The sequence below is a fragment of the Macaca mulatta genome, chromosome 4 (assembly GCF_049350105.2).
Source record: "Macaca mulatta isolate MMU2019108-1 chromosome 4, T2T-MMU8v2.0, whole genome shotgun sequence".
NCBI classification, from domain to species: Eukaryota; Metazoa; Chordata; class Mammalia; order Primates; family Cercopithecidae; genus Macaca; species Macaca mulatta.
The window spans coordinates 15,325,173-15,348,338 of NC_133409.1; the positions used below are offsets into that span (position 1 = coordinate 15,325,173).

The 23,166-nt window shown below is 37.8% G+C and overlaps 1 protein-coding gene across 5 annotated transcripts in view; it reads right to left on the reverse strand.

Annotated features, from left to right (window-relative positions):
- METTL24 (methyltransferase like 24) overlaps nt 1-23,166 on the reverse strand; it is a 124,207-nt gene that overhangs the window by 44,905 nt on the left and 56,136 nt on the right. For all 5 annotated transcript variants that reach the window (XM_028846658.2, XM_077998420.1, XM_077998418.1 and 2 more), the window contains 1 exon segment: nt 16,863-17,091. In XM_028846658.2, coding sequence (XP_028702491.2) covers nt 16,863-17,091 — 229 coding nt within the window.

Consider the following 23,166-nt stretch of genomic DNA (forward strand, 5'->3'; position numbering starts at 1 on the left):
TAGTCCTTTTTGTCTTTAATCCCCTCAACAGTCCTGCATGAAAGATATCAACACCCCCATTTCATGGAAAAAATGGACTGTGGCTCAGAGAACTTAATTCACCTTGCTATTCACACAACAAACAGGTTGTAAAGTTGATATTCAGGTCTTGGGTTGGGAGCCAGCAACTCCCACGGGGCACCATGGCCCAATGCCTTCTACCTGATCCAAAGCCAGCATCTTGAAAATGTCATTAACATTGCTCTCCTGTGCCAATACCAAGACCAGAGCAATTATAAGAAACCCTCAGGACTCATTTCAGACCAACAACTGATCCTTCTAGCTGATCAGAATAATAACACCATGGCAAACCTCAAAACCAATACAAATTTCTAAAGAAAGAGCTGTGATATTTTTTTGTGGCCAGCCTCTTTCTTTGCCTGAATTGCTAGCATGAAAAATTGGACAGAATAATAATTATGTCTTTCATTAGTTTGGGGATCTGATAAACAGATTCTTTTTATAACATCAGGAACAACAAGTTTAAGTCTTCAAATATAATGTCTATATATTTTAAATATCTGGAATTCTCTGGAAAAATCTCAAGAATGAAATTTCCATTTAAACTAGCTATATAACACAAAATGCTACTGATTTAAGTCAAATGAGGAACTGAGCAAGAGACCTTTTTGCTGTCTTTATAGAACAAAATTCTTTAGAAAACAGAAGCAATGCTCTAAGAATAGAAAGAACATTTTTCTCCGTGAATACCCCACCACTTCCTAACATCACTACACTTTTATATCCACTACACTTTTATCTTACATGCACTACACTTTCATCTCACATCCACGGGCAGGTTCCCTTTTTCCTCCCCAAAGAAAAGGCAGGGATGTATCTGGCAAAACTATCTCAACATCTCTGAATATATTACATCATATACAGAATGAGAAAAAAATTACTAGAAAATTTTTTTCCATAATCTTGCCAGAGAACAACCAAGAAGCAGCTAACAAATCCTCTCACCGCTCCCCAGATCCATTCCGTAGAAAGGAGGGCAACTGAAGAGCAGGAAGGAAACACGGGAGAGAGGTCTAATGACCAAGGGTCTGGATGGCTCATTCACCCACCCACTCAACACTTACCAAGCCTCCACTGTGGACGAGGCATCAGAAATATGGGAACCAATGACAGCTTAGACCAGCATTCTCTAGTAAACATTCCCATAGCACACTGTACTCTTACTTTATAGCACTCATCATACTTCTTTTAAGCTACATCTTAAAAGACTTGTTTATGGGAGTGTAAAATTATGTACCTGCTATGGAAAACAGTTACGGTGGTGCCTCAAAAACTTAAAAATGGAATCACCATCTGATCCGCAATTCCACTTCTGGAAATATACCCAAAAGAACTGAAAGCATGGCCTTGAAGAGACATGTGTACACCCTCGGTCACAGTAGCACTACTCATAATAGTCAAGAGGTCAAGCAACTCCAGCGTTTATTGACAAATGAATGGATAAGCAAAATGCGGTCTATACATATGGCAAAAAGCACAATTACTTTTGCACTAACCTAATACAATGGAACATTATTTAGCCTTTAAATGGAAGGGAGTTCTGGCACATGCTACAACCCAGATGAACCTTGAAAACATTATGCTAAATGAAATAAGCTACACACAAAACGGCAAAATAATATGTGATTCCACTTATAAGAGGTACCTAGATTAGGCAAATTCATAGAGACAGGAAGAAGATTAGAGGTTACCAGGTAGGAGTGGAGCAAGGGAAGTTATTGTTTAATGGGCACAGGATTTCTGTTTTGCAGGATGAAAAAGTTCTGGACATTGAATGCACAACAATGTGAATGTACTTTACTGAACTGTACACTTAAAAATGGTTACGTTGACAAATTTTGTGGTAAGTGTATTTTTACCTCAATTAAACATTTTTAAAAATTAAAAAGAGACTTCTTTATCCTTCCACATTTATTATTTAAGCACAGGACCTTGCGCACAGTAGATGCTTAATAAATATTTATTGGATGGATGAATGGATGAACAGACAGACAGATGGAGAGAAAGATGGATGGGGATGTGAACAGAAATGCAATATACATATAAGCTGATAATTACTAGATCATGGGAACATAAGGAAATGATCCCTGTGAATATGAAGAAGTGAAGGTTTCTTATTATGGTTGAATTTAACATAATAATTATCATGTAGAGTTAACTTTGTTTTACTGTTTTACCCACCAACACCACAAAAAAATTTTAGTATAAATCTGGTATTGTCTAGTTAATGATTTTTATTTTTTAATCTTATTTCTCTTCTGCTACCTATACTACAGTATAATCTGTCTTCTGAGCTAGATGACATTAAAACAAAAAAAAAATCCATTTTCTGTCACCTTTGCTCTTTCCAGCACCTCTCTTAATCCAAAAGGGTAATGTGAAAGAAAGCTTACACTTAACACTGCAGAAGACAGATAGAAGCAAGGATAAGTTGCTGGCCCACAGGTTATTAATCAGCTGGCCTCTGGGGCATAATGTTATGAAGCTGCGTCATGTAATAAACAGCAGGCAAAAAGAATAATCTCCATTTTCTGACTCTGAAGTGCAGGCATGTGCTATAAAACTAAATTGACATCTGTTAGCAGGCTTGTCACATGGGTGGTTTTTTCCTGCAGAATCTGGAATAAATTAAATCTTAAAATAAAACTGGGAACAGAGAGGCTGCTTTACATAATTCCTTCTAATAGTGTGCTGTGAACCCATCATGCTGATTTTAAAGAGAAGTTCTTATAAGAAATGTTTCATTATCATTTTAATTGCAAAACTGTTGAATGCCACTCCATGCTAGGAAAGCTGTGTTTTTTAAAAGGTCCTTATGTTTTTAACTAAAAAGGGGGAAACGAAACCTTCCTTTCCTGATATTTTCACTGGCTGGAAAATAAATCAGGTTTTACCTCTGAATGAAACTATCACCGTCTTTTCCCAAGCACCTGGAGCCTGTTTCATGGGTGTGTCTGTTATGCTTGGGCATGTATGAAAACTGGCACTGCTGAGCTCCCCAGGCAGAAATGGCCAGCATGTGTGTGACCTGGAAGGATTTGCTCAGGAACACACATTCCCTCAGAGAATTCACTAATATGATAGCAGGTTCTCATCCTCTTCCTGTCAAAAGGCATTAACTGTTTTTTAACACTCATAAAGGAACTGCAGAGCGGCATGACCTTGCAAATCTGAGCTGTGCTCACTGAACATAACATTCCTCTACAGACCCATCATCTCCTTTAGGAAAGGAAGTCACACAAAGGGAAACCCAGGTAACCACATGGGCTAACAGCCCTCTGCTCCCTCAAGAAGCACTTGGTTCTCATTCCCCCAAACTTCTCGAAAATGGCAAGATTCTCAGACACGTACGCCCACTCCTTGTACATAGCAACAAAGAAAAATGCCAGCACCCTGGGGACTGATTTCTTCCATGTGTGAAATCTTCCTCTTTTGTGGTAATACTAGGTCCTTTGAAAAATCTCGAAGAAGCCATAATCAGTCATCATTCACCATGAAATCACAAATCTGGTCTGATGAAAATTCCTTGCTCCTTTCTCTCACTAACACATGCTCATTTTTTTCCACAACATTCTCCAGTGGCAAGGGTTCAGATCATGCACCTTACGATAGGGGAAACTGAGGAATGGGAAACTCAGAGACTTGGTGGGGAGACAAAGGGGATGCTGCAGAAGCTGACAGTCAGGCTCCTGACCCCCTTCTTGTTTCAAGGGCTTTATGAACAAAAGAGGGTGGGGGATTTGCAAAGGGAAGGCTGAGCCACTTAAGTCCTTTCCACACACATAGGTTCCTCAAAGAGATGATCTTCACATCACCTGGGTTAGAGGTGGGTGGGGTTGGTTAAAAATGCTGGGCTCCATCCCAGAACTACTAAGTCACAATCTCTGGGGTTGACCCTGCCTGGGTGACATTTTAACCAAGCTCCCTTTGTGGTTGGATTCTTTGCTTGTGGTGTGTTACTGACATTGTTTTGGTTTGTTGTCCAGTGTTCCCCATTCTAATACGAGAGTCTAAGCCCCACACAGTTGTACAGCTGGGAGTGGTCTCCAGATTCCAGAGCACCGTGTACATACAACCTTGCCAGTCATGGCTTCTGCCCAGGGAAAATGGAAGGTAGAACACCTCAAAGAAAATACCAACCACAGCTGTGACGGTTAATACTGAGTGTCAACTTGATTGAATTGATGCTGCGTGTGACTGTGAGGGTGTTGCTAAAGGAGATTAACATTTGAGTCAGTGGGCTGGGAAAGGCAGACCCACCCTTAATCTGAGCGGGTACAGTCAGCTGCCAGCGCAGCTAGAATGTAAGCAGGAGGAAAAACGTGAAAAGGAGAGACTGGCCTAGCCGGATGCTTCCTGACCTTGAACATCAGACTCCAAGTTCTTCAGTTTTGGAACTCAGACTGGGCTCTCCTTTCTCCTTAGCCTACAGACGGCCTATTGTGGGACCTTGTGATCATGTGAGTTAATACTTACTAAGCTTCCCTTTATATATATGTATCTATTCCATGGCTTCTGTCCCTCTGGAGAACTCGAACACAACAGCTAAAGCCAGATGTAGCTAGTTCTCTCATCAGATGGGCTTTCTACTCTATTGCAGCTCCATGTTAGTTAAATACTGAATGGTTTGAAAAATATTCAAAAGAGCCAAGACATTTAGCTATACCTTAAATCTCACCTTTATGGATGAATTTTGGCAAAAAAAAAAAAAAAAAAGGAAAAAAAAGTTCCTAAATGTTGAGTTCGGAAGTTCTTGACTCACTTTCCCAAGATGGCTTGTCCTTAGGGTCCACTGCAGAGTGGCAGAGACCGAAAGATGTCTCTGCATTTCAAATTGCAATTCAACACCATGAATGACTCATTATTGCTAAATTGCCACTGGCTTATTTCACAGAAACACAGCACCTTCCTGATTAAATCACCATTCTGCACGACGAAATTGCCTTCAAATACACAGAAAGATAGACACCTCTCTTTGAAAAAGGAATTTAAACAAATTTAGAGAGAAATTGCCCTGGGACCTGAAAGAATCACCTGGACTTCCACCTTTACCACAGCATATCTGGTTTTCCGTAAGGGTTCCTGCCCAAGCGTTCTGAAACATCAGGAGCTAAGGTCTCTGGACGCTCAGGGCTGCTGCTTGTTAACTCCAGGGGAGATTGTGCCCACAGATAAGGTATTCAAATGTTCATGCCTTGTACGTTTTATTTAGGGAGGTGCTGGAGAAAAAGGCCAACATGTATGCTGTCTAGTTCCAGAACGCTTGCTAGGTACTTGGAATGGGGATCCGTACAATAAGGAGTCTCTGCCGGTGAGGCACACAGCTCATTCAGGAACACAGAACTCAGAAGCAAGGCTCCGACTCGAGGGTGAATCATTATCTAAGACTCAGGCATGCCTGGACCTTGACCTGGTGTGGCAGACCGGCAGGGAACACTTTTATAAAAGAGCTTCCGTCTTGAGAAAAAAATGTGTTGTGGTACAACAGCTAGTACAGAAATCGGATACGATAGGCTGCATGGGAATAAAAACAATGAAACTATGACAGTGTCTGTCCTTTACACCAGGGTCTCAGGCTGAGGGCAGAAGGCATCAACAGGGCACAGAGTAGCCCAGTGCTTGTGCTCTGCGGGGACTGCATTCAAGTCTCAGCACTGCGCATGACTATGAAGCCATAGTCACGGGCAATGTGTTTCTCCTCTGGTCCTGTTTCTCCAAGTGTGGTACACACATTGTTACTCAAAGTACAGTTTCCCAGCCAGCACCATCAGCATCATTTTGGGTCTTACTAGAAATACAGAACCTCAGGTCTTACCCCAGACCTCCAGAATCACTACTTGCATGTTAATTACATTCCCAAGGTGGTTCATGCATACATTAAATTTGAGAAATAATGGTGTAGGATATGATTTGGAGGCAACATTTCAAAATCTTTCATTGTTAGGTATTTTAAAAATGTATTAACAAACAAACCTAGGACAGTTGACTCACAAGTCTATGGACATTATTTGTTCAGATAATTCTAAGTAAGAAAGCTGACTCCATTTCAAGTTGATTTAAAGAAAAATATGAAGGTGAGATGCACCCCTTTCCCCCACGCCAAACACAAAGCAAAAATAGGGAGAACTATTTGAGAGGGAGAAAGAGAGGAAAAGAAACAAAAAGGACACAGCAGGACTCAAAACCAAGACGAGCACCCCCATGAATGAACACAGGGCGGTGAGCAGAATGGCAGGCCGGAAATGGCGGGCTTCCATCTTAGAGCAGGCGGCAGTGGTGCTGGGTGTGCATCTCTTACAGGAAATAGGAACTCAAGGTGCTCCCCTGAGAGAGCGGCCAGAGCCCATTCATTGTTTAAAGCCAGGGGCAGGAGTGGAACTCCTTGGCGGCAGAAAGGAGACTGAAACACACTAACAACCACTGGCTGGAGCTGTGGCATAAAACTAGCTGCTGGCCTAAGAAGATGGGAGGAGAGTGATAAACCCTAGCAAATACCAAATGAGCTGGACCTCTGATGGTTCAGTGTCTGAATAGTCCACATACCACTGGGAAGAGTAAGATCCAAATGCCTAGAAGAACCAGGTCCTGAAGGTTACTGCAAACTCACTAGGCAGAGAAGGGCATGCCAAAAAGAAAGAGAAAAGCAAAACCAAACCAAAAACCTTCTACTGAAAATACGCCAGCAAGCCAAAATTCCAAAATACACACTGAAGTCAAAGGATAAGAGAAACAACCAACGCAATAATTAGAATGCTACTTCATTCCAAGATTAATTTTGTTGAAAAATCTGACAAAAGTTTAAAATAAGTATGTTTAGGATGCTCAGCTCAGGCAAGAAGAATATCAACTTTCACAAACATGCAAGCAGCGACAACACACTTTTAAATAAAAGCATGCAAAACTAGAAAAGAACAGATGGATAGGAAAAATACCAATTAGAAACCTTGGAAGTGAAAAATATAGTCTTTTTTCTTTTGGTAAAAATACCAATAAATGGTATAAACTCTAGCCTGGATATAGTTAAAAAGAAAATTAAATAATTGGAAGCTAGTAGTGAGGAATTTACCCTAACATAGGACAGAGTGAATGAAAAAGTAATGAAGAGACAAGAAGGATAGACTCAGAGGCTCCAAAATACATCTAAAAGGAACTCCAAAAGTAGATAATTTTTTTAAAAAATGGATAGGAAAACATGGAAAATATTTTAACTGTTTGAATATTCACAAGGTACAAAATCAAAAGATATAAAGAGTACAGAGTTTCTTCCTCAGTCATTTAGTTCTTCTCCCTAGAGTCTCCCAGCATCACTAGTTTCTTGCGTATACTTTCAAAAACAATTATGTGAGTAGTAGAATGGTGGAAATCTACACACACTCTTCTGCAATTTGCTTTTATTGAAATATAATTTATATACAATGAAATTCATACAGTTTAAGTATATTGGTCAATTACTTTTTTTTCAGACAGGGTCTTGCTCTGTTGTCCAGGCTAGAGTGCAGTGGCTCAATTGATCCTCCTGTCTCAGCCTCCTGAGTAGCTGGGACTACAGGCGTGTGTCACCATACCTGGCTAATTTTTGTATTTTTTGTAGAGATGGGGCTTTGCCATGTTGTCCAGGCTGGTCTCAAACTCCTGGCCTCAAGAGATCCACCCTGCTCAGCCTCCCAAAGTGCTGTGATTACAGGTGTGAATCACCATGCCCAGCTAATCAACAGCTTTTGAAATGTATATACCCATGTGACCACCAACATACTCAAAATATAGAATGTTTCCATCACCCCAAAAAGTTCCCTTGTGATCTTTTCAGTAAATCTCCAACTCTGCTCCCTCACCACCTGCCCTAGGCAACCACTGATCTGTTTTCTATCATCATAGAATACTTTTGTCTATTCTAGAACTTTATATAGAGAATCACATAACAGGTGGTTTTTTGAATCTGGCTTCCTTCATTCAGCATAAAGTCTGTGAGACTCATTTGTGTTGCATGTGTCACAAAGCTTGTTCTTTTTTATTGCTCAGTGGTATTTCATTCTATATGGATGTGTGGTAGGTATATGGTACATTTAAGAGATACATTCATACCGTAACTTCTCTACCCATTCACATGTTACAGACATTTGAGTTGTTTCCAGTTGAGGTTATCATGAATATAGCTCCTACACACTTTCAGTTACAATCCTTTGTGCAGACATATGTTTTCAGTTATCTTGGGTAAATATCTAGGAAAGGGTTTACTGGATCAATTGGTAAATATATTAAGAAATTAAGAAACTGCCAACCTCTTTTCCTAAGAGGTTGCATTCCCACTACAAATGTTTGAGATTTCCAGTTACTCTATATCCTCATCATCACTTAGTAACATCAGTCTTTTAAATTTTAGCCATTTTGGTAGTTATGAAGTGGTATCTCACTGTGGCTTTAATTTTCATTACCCTAATAACTAATCATATTGAACATCTTTTCATGGGTGTTTTTGCCATCTGTATATCTTGTTTGGTGGGGTGCCAGTTTAAACTTTAGTTTGTTAATTGAATTGTTTGTCTCCTTATTTTTGGTTGTAAGAGTTCTTTATGTATTCCGGATACAAGTCCTTTTCTGATATATTTGTGATGAATATTTTCTCCCAGTTTTTATGTTCTTCACAATGTCTTTTGATGAGCAGGAAGTTTTGATCTTGATAAAGTCCAATTTGTCTTTTTAAAATTTTTTTATGGTTTACGCTAAGAAATATACTGTCTAAAAAATTTTTGCCTATGTCAAGGTTGTAAAGATGTTCTCCCATGTTTTCTTCTAGAAGTGTTATAATTTTAGCTTTTATGTTTAGGTCTATGTTCCACTTCAAAATAATTTTCATGATGATGTGAGATTCAGGTCAGGTTTTACTTTTTTCCCTTACAGATAACCAATTGTTCCAGCACCATTTGTTGAAAAGACTATAATTTTTCCCATTTAATTATGTTGATGCCTTCATAAAAATCAATTAATTATATATGTGTTTCTCTTTTTTTTCTTCACTGCAGATTTTTTAAAAACTTTTATTTCCCTTTTAGGAGTACATGTGCAGGTTTGTTATATAGATAAACCTGTACCATGAGGGTTTGTTGTACAGATTATTTCATCACCCAGGTATTAAGCCTAGAACTCATTAGTTATTTTTCTCATCTTCTCCTTCCTCACACCCTCCACCCTCTGATAGGCCCCACTGTCTGTTGTTCCCCTCTATGTGACCATGTGTTCTCAGCATTTAGCTCCCACTTAAAAGTGACAACATGCAGTATTTGGTTTTCTGTTCCTGTGTTAGTTTGCTAAGGATAATGTATATATGTGTTTCCATCTCCAAATTCTCTTGGTGTTCCATTGATCTATATGTCTATCTTTACGTCAGTACCAGACTATCTTGATTGCTATTCCTTACATTGTCTTGAAATCAAGTAGCGTAAGCTCTCTAACTTTGTTCTTTGTTTTCAAAACTGTTTAGCAATTGCTTTGCATTGTAAATTCCCTTTCTTAAAAATGTATCTCAGAAATTGTTCCACATCAATAGATTAAAATTTGCTTTGTCTTTTTTTTAGTGGCTTCATACGTTGTCCATGAAAAGATATACAATTCTCCATTTAACTACTTCCACAGTGGTGGCTATGCAGATTGTTTTCTACCCTTTGCTATTACAAACAATGCTGCAAAAAACAATAACTTTATTCATATATCGGTTCACACATATGGGATATGACTGGGGGGCAAACTCACAGAAGTAGAATTGCTGGATTTGCATTTGCAGTGTGATAGATATTGCCAAACTGCCCTGCAGAAACGCTGTAGCAATTTATATTTCTGCGACTTTTTATCTTTGATAATCTGATGAAAACATTATATCCAACTATAGTTTTATTTGTCTTTCTCTTCATATGTCCAAGTTTTAATATTTTTCCATATAAGCCATCTGTATCTCCTTTTCTGTGAACTGTTTTTCATCAACTATTTCTTCATCCAATTTTCTATCAAGTTGTGGGTCTTTCTATACTGGTGAAGCCCTTCTATACTGGTGAAATTAACTCTCTGCTTATAAAATGAATTGTCAGTATTTTCTCAGTTTGTTATTTGTCTTTTAATTTTGTTTTTGGTAGTTTTACCATGTGGAAATTTTGTACGTAATCAAATTAATTATTCTTTTCTTTTGTGACTTCCTAACTCTAGGACTTTTTTTTAAGTCTCCATAGTTTTCTTTCTAATATTTTTATGGTCTTTAAAAAAACTTTATTGGTTTAAATTTTTTGGCAAAAGCCATCAAATAAAGCTTAAAAAACATTTTTTAAATAAGTACCCATAATTTTACTGAAACATCCACCTTTTCTCTATGATTTGAGATAGTACCTTTATCATATATCAGCTCTGGAGGTATGTGGATTTATTTCTGGATTTTTAAAATCTTCCATTAATCTGTTTATCTGTTCATGCAATAGTACCATTTTTATTATTATAGTTGTATAAGAAGCTTTATTATCTCATAGGGTTAGTTAACCTCCTTTATTACTCCTTTATCAGAATTTGATTGGTTATTTCTGCTTGTTAATTCAATATGAACTCTAGAATTGGCTTCTTTAGTTCTGAAAAAAAAATCCTATTGGCAATTTTATTGGGAACATGTTAAATCAGTAGATTAACATAGGAAAGAGTTAATCATTATGATGTTGAGTATTTACATCAAAGCAGGTACTATGCTTTCGAATTCGTTCAAGTTTTCCTTTAAGTCCTTGAGTGGCTAAGTTTTCTTCTTGTAGACCTTGCACATGTCTCATTAAGTTTATTTTTAGCTTTACTTTTGTTGCTTTTGTAAATAAACTTTACTTCCTTTTTGTATTCTAACTAGTTTTTATTCACAAAAATGTAGTTAAAAATTTTTTGTATACTGTACTCAGACAACTCATTAAATTTTCTTATTGTTTGATAATTTTTCATTAGATTATCTTGAGTTTTCCAGTATACCATCATATTATCTTCAAATAATATGTCCTTCAATAATAACAATATCTGCAAATAATAAAATTTTTACCTCTTTCTTAATTTATCCTCCTAATTTTTTTTCTTTTCTTATTGTATTAGCTATTATCTTAAGAACTGTATTAAATAACAATGGTGATTACACACTGTATGATTCCATTTATAAACATTCTTAAAAATGATAAAATTATAGAAATAGAAAACAGATTAGTGGTTACCAGGGGTTAGGGAAGGAGGTAAGGGGAAGAAGGTAGGTGTGGCTATGAAAGGGAAACATGATCCTTGTAGTGCTAGAAATGTTCGTTATCTGTAATCTCTGTATCATTTCTTACAGGTGCACGTGAATCTATCTCAAAATGTGAATTTTTTTTTAAAGAGCTCTAATCTTTTTTTTTAATGGTAATGATAACAATCCTTATTTTTCCCTGAATTTAATAAGGATATTTCCACTGTTTCCACATTAATTATGATGTCAGCTCTTGGACTGAGATATACCAAAGTAAGAAGCAATTAATCCAAATATATCAGCAAAAACAATACATACAAATGGATTAAACTCACATATACAGATATATTTATTATGGAAATACTCATCCACTGCTTTCTATTGAGTTTTTTATTTTTTATGTTGCAGAGATAAGTGTATAGCGAGAGACAGTGAGACAGAGAAAGCAAATGTGGCAAAATAATAAAAAATGGTGAATCCCAGTGGAAAATATGTGAGGGTTCATTCTATTCTAGCAACATTGGCATTTGAAATTTTTTATGGGAGACAGAGCGAGACTCCGTCTCAAAAAAAATAAATAAATAAAAATAAAAATAAAAATATATAAAACTCCAGATAATAGTAATGTGGGCACCCAGGTTCAATGGGTAGTTAACTTTTGATGATCCTTATCATGTTTAGAAGGAATATAGAAATACTAAATAATTTTATATGTATTAAAATTTTAGAGTTAATTATATACTTTTTAAATCTAAAGGTAACCACGAAGAATAGAAATAAAAGCTTTAGCAAGAAGTTGGGGGGAGGGGGAAGTGCAGAAAGCCAAAGGCCAAATTTAAAAGAGTAGAAGTTAGTCCCAATATGCCAGAAATCCCAATAAACAGAAATATAAAAGCATTAAACACAACTATTTAAAGACATTCTCAGGTTGGGTTTAAAAACACAATCCAGACATATATTGAATATATTGCTCTTAGAAGCCATACATAAACTAAAACTATACAAAAATAATGAAAATAAAAGAATCTAGAATGTTATTTCACATAAATACTTATCAAAGGAGAGCAAGTATGGCAGAACTAACATCAGATAAAACAGAATTTAAGGCAAAAAATATTTCTAGAAATGAAAACTGACACACTATATACATATGGTCATATTTCTTTCCTGAAAGAGTATATTGTTTTCCGTTTCCAGCAGCAAAGTGTATTATTCCCAACAAGCATTACAATGCAGGGCAGTATCAATATCTTATTTATATTTACCAATTTGATAAGTAAAAAGAAAAACAAAAAGCGAGTCTTTAATTGCTTTTTCTTTTCTTTTCTTTCTTTCTTTTTTTTTTTTTTTTTTTTTTTTTTTTTTTTTTTTTTTTTTTTGAGAGAGGGGTCTGGCTCTGTCACCCAGGCTGGCGTATAGTAGAGCAATCATGTCACTGTAGCCTCCACCTCCTGGACTCAACCAATCCTCCCACGTCAGCCTCCTGAGTAGCTGGGACTACAGGCACATGCCACCATGCCCAGCTAACTTTTTAAATCTTATGCCCAACTAATTTTTTAAATCTTTTGTAGAGATGGAATCTTGCTATGTTACCCCAGTTGTGTAATTTCAAAGCTCATATTCTCTCAAATGTAATCATAGTGACCACACAACAAAACAGATGTTCTGGAATCAATGGTGAGCTCCCAGCCAAGGGAGGCAGAAACTGGTAGTCCTGTGAGGGTTCAGGTGGACACTGAGCCACGGCCTGGGTGGCGACAAGGGCAGATGAAGGAAGACACAGTTCCCTGAGCTGACAGGCAGGGAGGCCAGCTATCCCAGGGCGTCTGACCAGAGGGCCCCAGCCCCAGGGCCTACATCTGTTCTGCGTGGCCTGTATCTGAATTAATTCTCAGCAGTTTATTTAATTTCTATACAGCACAGTATTTACTTTCTATACAATTACCCACAAAGCTGTTCAGCGCCTGGAGGCACCAAACAATAGTTCTCTACAACCACCTCTGAAGGACCAATTGCCTTTGAGTTTCACACAAAGCTCTCATTAAAAACTCTTGACTGGAACTAGGTGGTTAGCAATTTCCAGAGAAATCTCTGATATATTTACCCTGGAAAGAAAGAAAGAGAGGAAAAAAAAAAAAAAAAAAAAAAAGGTTTTCTATAAAATTTACTAAAATTGTTAATAAAAACCCTTTGAGTTTACTGAAAACAACTGAGTGACTAATTCACACCAGGCATTCTGCTGGAGACTTTCACACTGTGTTCTCAGACCTACTTCTCAGAAAAACCCCAGTTTTGGGCGTATCTTTGTCCTCATTTAACTGACAATCAAACTGAGTGCCAGAGAGGTTAAATGACTCGCCCAGCGTCAAAAGCCAGTAAGAGGACCATGCTTCAAACCAAGATTAATGAGCTTACACAGGGAAACCCTCAGGCAGCTCTGTTATTCAGAGTTATCAGCAGCATGGTTAAGACCAAAACTAATAGTTATAATTCCTCATGACCTAGCTCGGCTCATTGAGGATACTCTGAATGTAACAAAGACTTTAGAAAAAAACCATACATTATGATTAAAATGAGCAGAAATTTCAGATTCAATATTTCTAGTTGCATTCTGAAAAAACTGTATGCTTAGTTAACAATAACCACTTCTGCAAAGAGTAGACAGTTAATCATTTCACATAATGCTGGATCCAAGTGATATTATTCCCTGACAGACTGGGCTTCTGGTCCACATGCTTTTGCTGATGCAGCTGCTCTAGCCTGATGCTTTAGAACAGGCTTTTGATTTAGAGTTTGAAGTTAAAATTACCGAAGAGTTTTAAAAGCAGTACAAAAGCCATATGCATCTTTCTGTCACTATCTCAGAAGACTGCTTCCATTTTTGCCCATATTTTTACTTGAGTGGCTGGAATTTAGGTGTAGATATACAGAATAGGAAAACTAACAGCAGAACAGGGAAATTATTACAAAACTATATGAAATAGTTTAAAGTTCTGAAATAAAACAGCTAAAAACGCTTTGGTATCGACACTCACTTTCAGAATAAATGAGTGAAGGTGTGAAGGCAGAAACGCTGACATTTGTTAGTGTGTTTTTTTCTATTTGCTTCCCCTGCCACAGCCACATCCTATCTACCATTATCTGTACATGCAGAAAAATGAAAACAGACCGAGCTTGCTACAACACACAAACAAGGTTTCCATTTATCTGGCCCCGTATAGCTCCTAGAAGCATTTTCCTAAGGAAAGCAATCACTTGCTGATGGGTTTAGTTTTGTTGTTTTTGTTTTAAAGCATTGACCCAAAAAGAAAATCTCTACGGAAGCATATCAGTATCTTTTAAATTCTTCAACAAGGAATTAAAAAAAAAAAAAAAAGGAGGAAATGCATTCCTGGTAATTCTGTGCCAGATCACTTTCATTGTAAATATTTTTTTTAAAAATAAGTAGCCTTAGAAACATAAACATTGCTCCTTTTTAGGCATCATTGTAAATATTTCTGCTATCTCAGGAGCAGCATTGCAAAAGGCCTCATGCTTTCTCCTTAGCAGAAAGGTTGGTCCGTCGCAGCTCCCATGGAGCTAAACAAACACAATTCAGGTACGTACCTTGTTATCTAAAAATACATTTCCCATAGGAAATGTGGTTAGATCAATTATATCCACAGATCACTCTTTCAAAGTCTTATTTTATCCTCATCTTTACCAAATCTTTTGCTAAAATATTGGGGAAAAAAAAATAAGCAAAACGGCATTGAGTTTCTCTTTTTCTCCTACTCAGTCTTTTCTTTGAAGAGTGGTGCTGGAGAGGGCTAAGATGTAAAGAGCATAAAGGAGGAACAGCAAGACTCCTAACTGAACACAAAAAAATAAGTAGTTAGCTCTTTGAATAATCTAAAGTTGACATATTAGAGAATTAGGCCTGTAATTTTCAGCTGTAAAAAACAGATCTACAAAGGTAACAAGCAGCAAAAAAGAAAAAAACAAAACCCTAAATAAGGTTCTGAAAAATGCTCCTGCTTCTTCCCACACATATGAAAAACATTAACAGCATGTAAAAAAGGAGTTCTCTTCTGAGGTTTTACCCAAAAATCCTACCTGTGTCTCACTAAGGCTCCTGACTATTAAATGCCACCAGTTACCCTTGGTGGCAAAGTAAAATACAAATCAGTAGTTAATTGTGTGTTAAAAGAACAGCAAATTCTTTGAAGTTGTTCTTGAAGAAGCATGGGCTATCTAATTAAAGGATGTTTAAAGAACAAAAGAGGAGGAGGAGGAAGAAGAAGAGGGGGAGGAGGGCGAAGGAAGAGGAAGACGAAGAAAGGAGGCAGAGAAAAGGGAGGAAGATGGGGAAGAGGAGGAGGAGGAATAACAATGCAGGGAAAAACCTCTTTTTTTTTTTTTGAGACGGAGTCTCGAACTGTTGCCCAGGCTGGAGTGCAGTGGCGTGACCTCGGCTTACTGAAAGCTCCGCCTCCTGGGTTCACACCATTCTCCTGCCTCAGCCTCCTGAGTAGCTGGGACTACAGGTGCCCGCCACCACGTCCAGCTAATTTTTTGTATTTTTTAGTAGAGACAGGGTTTCACCATGTTAGCCAGGATAGTCTCGATCACCTGACCTTGTGATCTGCCTGCTTCGGCCTCCCAAAGTGCTGGGATTACAGGCGTGAGCCACTGCGCCCGGCCTGGAAAAACCTCTTACTGAAGATCAAGAAGCCAACTCAAGTTTAAAATTGAGTCTCATGCACACTGTTTCTCAAATAGAAACACCCATTCTGACCTGTTCTAAACTACATGGCATCTCCGGCTGGGAATACAGACCAAAATAGCCAAACCCAAGAAAGACTGAAGATCAAACACAAGCCAACTGCACTCAGGAGAAATTCTCTAGTATCTGCCTACAGAATACAATTAGCTCGGGTATACTACACTAAAAATTGCTTTCAAAGAACAGTTCAAAAACTGGGTTTCTTTTTTGCTGTCTATTCATAATAAAATGTTTGCAGAGATTTGACATCCTTTGATATACTTATATAATTTGTAACATACATAATGTCCATTCAACTTTATAAAGTAAATTTTAATCAAAGCTATATATATTTTCTGTGTAGAGCCTAGCGATTCAAAATAGTGAGAAACACGTCACAACAGTGAGAAACATGATACACAAGCAATATCTTAGTAAGCATAACCCCGATTTCTTTTTTCTTTTTTTCTTTTTTTGTATTTGAGGTCAACATAAGTAGTTTGCTCTCTCTGAAAAGTGTAAGTCAGTTGCCAAATGAAAATGGTATTCTTCAGCCTATGCCAGAAGTAAGTTCCTTAGTCTTCTTGCCTAGTCTTGGACAAGACCATTAACATTACTCAACAGCAACTAAAATCTTCACATCAATTTAAATATGTCTATCCTTGCCAACACTTTATGTCTAGAGTTGACTCTATAAATAATGTTGGGTGATTAGTAAGATTAAAATTGGACCTTCAACAATCCAATGTCAATGTTGCTATTCTTGGTTTGCATTTTAAAAAGCTGATGGGTTTGTTCACTTTATTCAAGTAAAAAATCAAATGAAAACCTCACCTTGTGATGCCCAAATTCATTCAAAATGCTTCCCAGTTTTCTGGTGTTGCTATGTGGTTTTTGGGCAGCAACAGCTGGATGGGGATCCCGCCAGTCAATGGACAAGCGGTGATACCAAAGGTGCTGACTCTCCAGAATGTGAGCTGACTTGACACTAGGATCAAAACGATGCACTTCACATCCATTGTTAGCCATGCTGACCTCAAAATGGGTATCATCACTTCCCAGCCTATAAAGAAAGAGGATGGAAATCAACAACTAAAAATGCGATGAAGCAAAGTGCTGGACTGACAAGATAACACTTCCAAGGCCAAAGTTCTTAGTTATATCAAGCCTTCTCTTGTTTTAACCCATGGCTAATATACACATTCAATAAACTTTCTTTCACAAAAAAAGTATTATTGCTTAAAGCTTCTGGATGAAAGATAAATTATCTGCTAAACAAAGACCAGAGAATCACATACTCAAACATGTAGATGCAACATCAAATTGGCTTTTTTAAGTGATGTAAATCACAGTAGCAATGAAACAAAGAAGACTATCCAATAGTCTTAGATTTTCTCAGAATATGTCCAAAAATATAAGCCCCAGGATTAGTTCTCTTGAGGAGAGGTGTGTTCTACTAATGAGGTAATTTGTCTCCATTCTAATGGCCACAGTGCTGCATATGCAATTTGACTTAAAGACAACAGCTGTTTTCTTAGAAATGTAATATATTTTTAAATAGTGCAGATAAGAAAAAAGGCAAATGTATGTGAATCTGCTGCATCCAGAACGCAAGAAGCAGAAGGTTCCCTCACCTAAATTCACACCAAAAGGGGAAGAAATTATGAATTAATTGTACTTAAGTACTCAATAGGTAGCACATCATATGGAAAATTATAAACTTACGAATATTGAATTGACTCAGAAATATTCCTTATTTAATGGTGCAAGGATTGTCACTTTGATTAAAGCACCAGTTTTTTGTTTGTTTGTTTTTCTTTTTGTTTTTTGAGACTGAGTCTCGCTCTGTTGCCCAGGCTGGAGTGCAGTGGTGCAATCTCAGCTCACTGCAACCTCTGCCTCCCGGGTTCAAGCGATTCTCCTGCCTCAGCCTCCTTAGTAGCTGGGATTATAGGCGCATGGCACCATGCCCGGCTAATTTCTGTATTTTTAGTAGAGACGGGGTTTCACCACATTGGTCGGGCTGGTCTTGAACTCCTGACCTCGTGATCTGCCCACCTCAATCTCCCAAAGTGCTGGGATTACAGGCGTGAGCCACTGCGACCGACCTAAAGCACCAGTTTTAATGTAAAACATGAAATTAACTGAGAATGATTTTTTTAAATGGTGATTATGGTTTCTCTGCCCCAAATACTGTACTTATATGTGATTTAGGATACCAAAATCCCACAGAGTAGCTACACTACTTGGCCGAACCTAAACGCAGTGCAGAAACACTTCAATCTAGTAGATTCTACTACAGCTGACCATTGAACGACACAGGTTTGAACTGCGTGGGTCCACTTGTAAGTGGATTTTTTTCAATAAATACAGTCAGCCCTCCATAGCTATGGGTTCCATGTCCACAATTCAACCAACATGGATCAGAAATACAGCATTGATGGGATGCAGGAGCCTACTGATATGAAGGGCCAATGTTTTGTATCTGTGAGTTCTACAGCCAGACTTGGTATTTCGTGGATTTTCGTATCTGTTGGTGGGGAGAGGGTGGCCTAGAACCAACTGCCAACCCCATACGGAGGGATGACTGATGATTGCATAATCTGGAAATACACAAGTTCAGCGGATAATAACTATTTACCTTATTTTAATTAACTAAAATAAGCCTTCGGTTCAGAGATCATCCACCTAGACAATTTTTTTTTTTTTTTTTTGAGATGGAGTCTGGCTCTGTCGCCCAAGCTGGATACGCAGTGGCACGATCTCAGCTCACTGCAACCTCTGCTGCTGGGATTCAAGCAATTCTCCTGCTTCAGCCTCCCAAGTAGCTGGGATTACAGGTGTGCCCCACCATGCCTGGCTAACTTTTGTATTTTTAGTAGAGACGGGGTTTCATCATGTTGCCCAGGCTGGGCTCGAACTCCTGACCTCAGATGATCCACCCTCCTTGGCCTCCCAAAGTGCTGGGATTACAGGCATGAGCCATGGCACCCCACCTAGACATTCTTAATACAGGCAGCCCTCTGTATCCACAGATCTGATTCACAAATTCAACCAACTGCAGGTTGAAAATATTCAAAAAAACAAAAATAAAAATAATACAACATTAAAAATAGTAGAAATAAAAAGCAATACAGTATAACCACTATTACATGGCATTTACATTGTATTAGGTATTATAAGGAATCCAGAAATGATTTAAATGATGCAGGAGGATGTGCATAGGTTATATACAAATATTACACCATTTTATATCCAGGACTTGAGCATCCTAAATTTTGATCTTTGCAGTGGTCCTGCAACCAGTCTCCATGGGTGTGGAGGGGTGCTGATAGTCTCATTTGCCTCTTCCTCACCCTTCACCCAACTACACTGCTCTTTTTCCCACTGCATCCCATGGTAAGTCAGCCCTCTGATGTCCCTAAGCCATAGCTTTTTCAACCCTTTTTGCCTAAAGAAAATTCAGCACTCCTCTCACAAGCACTTCCATTTCTTCCACATAACAGATCTTGTTCCCTATTTTCTACCTCCTATTGAATCCACACAGCTCAGAACACTCAAGTCTCTGCCCCAGTTTTCCCCCAGTTTGCCATGATCAAATCTGATGTGGCAGATTGACTTGTTGACTCTGCTCCTTCAACCCTGCACCATCCACATTACTCCATGCTCATCATGAGAAAGAGTCTTTCCCTGTCTCTTGACTTTTTGGCTTGGCCATGTGCCTTGCTTTATGGAAGGAAGTGGGAGTGTGCCAGTCCAGATCCTAAGCCTTGAGTGCTTCTGTTCTCTCTCTTACACTGTCATCATGATAAAAACGTACCCTGGAGAGTTTGCACTCCAGCCAGTCCGCCGGCCCTCTGTAAAATACAGAACCTCCCTTAGCCATCTCAGCTGAATACTATAAACACCTCTACGCAAATAAACTAGAAAATCTAGAAGAAATGGATAAATTCCTGGACACATACACCTTCCCAAGACTAAACCAAAAATCCTTGATGCAAAAATCCTCAATAAAATACTGGCAAACAGAATCCAGCAGCACATCAAAAAGCTTATCCGATAATTGGCCTTCATCCCTGGGATGCAAGGCTGGTTCAACATACGCAAATCAGTAAACGTAATCCATCATATAAACAGAACCAAAGACAAAAACCACATGATTATCTCAATAGATGCAGAAAAAGCTCTTTGACAAAATTCAAAAGCCCTTCATTCTAAAAACTCTCAATGAATTAGGTATTGATGGGACGTATCTCAAAATAATAAGAGCTATTTCTGACAAACCCACAGCCAATATGATACTGAATGGGCAAAAACAGGAAGCATTCCCTTTGAAAACTGGTACAAGACAGGGATGCCCTCTCTCACCACTCCTGTTCAATATAGTGTTGGAAGTTCTGGCCAGGGCAATCAGGCAGGAGAAAGAAATAAAGGCCATTCAACTTGGAAAAGAGGAAGTCAAATTGTCCCTGTTTGCAAATGACATGATTGTATATTTAGAAAACCCTATCGTCTCAGCCCAAAATCTCCTTAAACTGATTAAAGCAACTTCAGCAAAGTCTCAGGATACAAAATCAATGTGCAAAAATCACTATACACCAATAACAGACAAACAGATAGCCAAATCATGAGTGAACTCCCATTCACAATTGCTTCAAAGAGAATAAAATACCTAGGAATCCAACTTACAAGGGATGTGAAGGACCTCTTCAAGGAGAATTACAAACCACTGCTCAATGAAATAAAAGAGGACACAAACAAATGGAAGAATATTCCATGCTCATGGATAGGAAGAATAAATATCATGAAAATGGCCATACTGCCCAAAGTAATTTATAGATTCAATGCCATCCCCATCAAGCTAACAATAACTTTCTTCATAGATTTGGAAAAACTACTTTAAAGTACATATGGAACCAAAAAAGAGCCCACATTGCCAAGATAATCCTAAGCCAAAAGAACAAAGCTGGAGGCATCATGCTACCTGACTTCAAACTATATTACAAGGCTACAGTAACCAAAACAGCATGGTACTGCTATCAAAACAGAGATATAGACCAATGGAACAGAACAGAGCCCTCAGAAATAATACCATACATCTACAACCATCTGATCACTGACAAACCTGACAAAAACAAGCAATGGGGAAAGGATTCCTATTCAATAAATGGTGCTGGGAAAACTGGCTAGCCATATGAAAGCTGAAACTGGATCCCCTCCTTACACCTTATACAGAAGTTAATTCAAGATGGATTAAAGACTTAAATGTCAGACCCAAAACCATAAAAACCCTAGAAAAAAACCTAGGCAATATCATTCAGGACATAGACATTGGCAAACACTTCATGTCTAAAACACCAAAAGCAATGGCAACAAAAGCCATAATTGACAAATGGAATCTAATTAAATTAAAGAGCTTCTGCACAGCAAAAGCAACTACCATCAGAGTAAACAGGCAACCTACAGAATGGGAGAAAATTTTTACAATCTACCCATCTGGCAAAGGGCTAATATCCAGAATCTACAAAGAACTCAAACAAATTTACAAGAAAAAATCAAACAACCCCATCAAAAAGTAGGTGAAGGATATGAACAGATACTTCTCAAAAGAAGACATGTATGCAGCCAACAGACACATGAAAAAATGCTCATCATCACTGGTCATCAGAGAAATGCAAATCAAAACCACAATGAGATACCATCTCACACTAGTTAGAATGGCTATCATTAAAAAGTCAGGAAACAACAGGTGCTGGAGAGGATGTGGAGAAACAGGAACACTTTTACACTGTTGGTGGGACTGTAAACTAGTTCAACCATTGTGGAAGACAATGTGGCGATTCCTCAAGGATCTAGAACTAGAAATACCATTTGACCCAGCCATCCCATTACTGGGTATACACCTAAAGGATTATAAATCATGCTGCTATAAAGACACATGCGCATGTATGTTTATTGCAGCACTATTCACAATAGCAAAGACTTGGAACCAACCCAAATGTCCATCAATGATAGACTGGATTAAGAAACTGTGGCACATATATACCATGGAATAGGCCTATGCAGCCATTAAAAAGGATGAGTTCATGTCCTTTGTAGGGAATGGGTGAAGCTGGAAATCATCATTCTGAGCAAACTATTGCAAGGACAGAAAACCAAACACTTTATGTTTTCACTCATAGGTGGGAATTGAACAATGAGAACACTTGGACACAGGGTGGGGAACACCACACACTGGGGCCTGTTATGGGGTGGGGGGAGGGGAGAGGGAGGGCTAGCATTAGGAGATATACCTAATGTAAATGATGAGTTAAATGGGTGCAGCACACCAACATGGCACATGTATACATATGTAACAAACCTGCACATTGTGCACATGTACAATAGTTATTTTATATTTTTACATTTTATATTTACATTATTAGTTATTTACTATTTGATAAACATTATTAAAGTATAATAACGAAAAAAAGAAAGAAAGAAAGAAAGCCTCGCAGCTGAGCCCAGCCTGGATCAACTGAAGCCCAGCTAACCTGCAGACATACAAGCAAGAGTAAAGACATACAAGCAACAGTAAATAATGGTGATTGTTAAGCCACTGAGTTTTAGAGTGATTACACAACCAATAGCTAACTGATACACCTGGCATTAAATATAAATTCAAGAGATGCAGTTGAAACTACAAAGCATTTTTCTTGTAGATAAATTTGTTTTTATATAGATCAGAATATTGTAGAACTCACATATCCAAAAGGAATTTTCACTTAATTAGTCAAAACTTAGATGAACAAAGCAGTGTTATTGTAGATCAAGGGCAATTTTATAGTTTATTAAGAGAACATTATGTCAAAAAAGTACTCGTTACATATAATTTGTATATAAATCTGGAGTGAAATATGTGAATAATTTCTTCCTCTGAATTGTCAGAATGTTGTCTTCAAGAAACAATATTGATGTATATATATCTCAAAAAAGTAAATTAGCTACATACAATTCTGTAATTGTTTGTTTAAGACACTTTATTATATATTGATATGTTTTCTATTTAAACTAGTTGCTGATAATTAAACAAATAAACACACATAGAAATAATTCAAGTTCTAAGAAGTATGTAAAATGAAAAGAGTTTCTGGGCAAG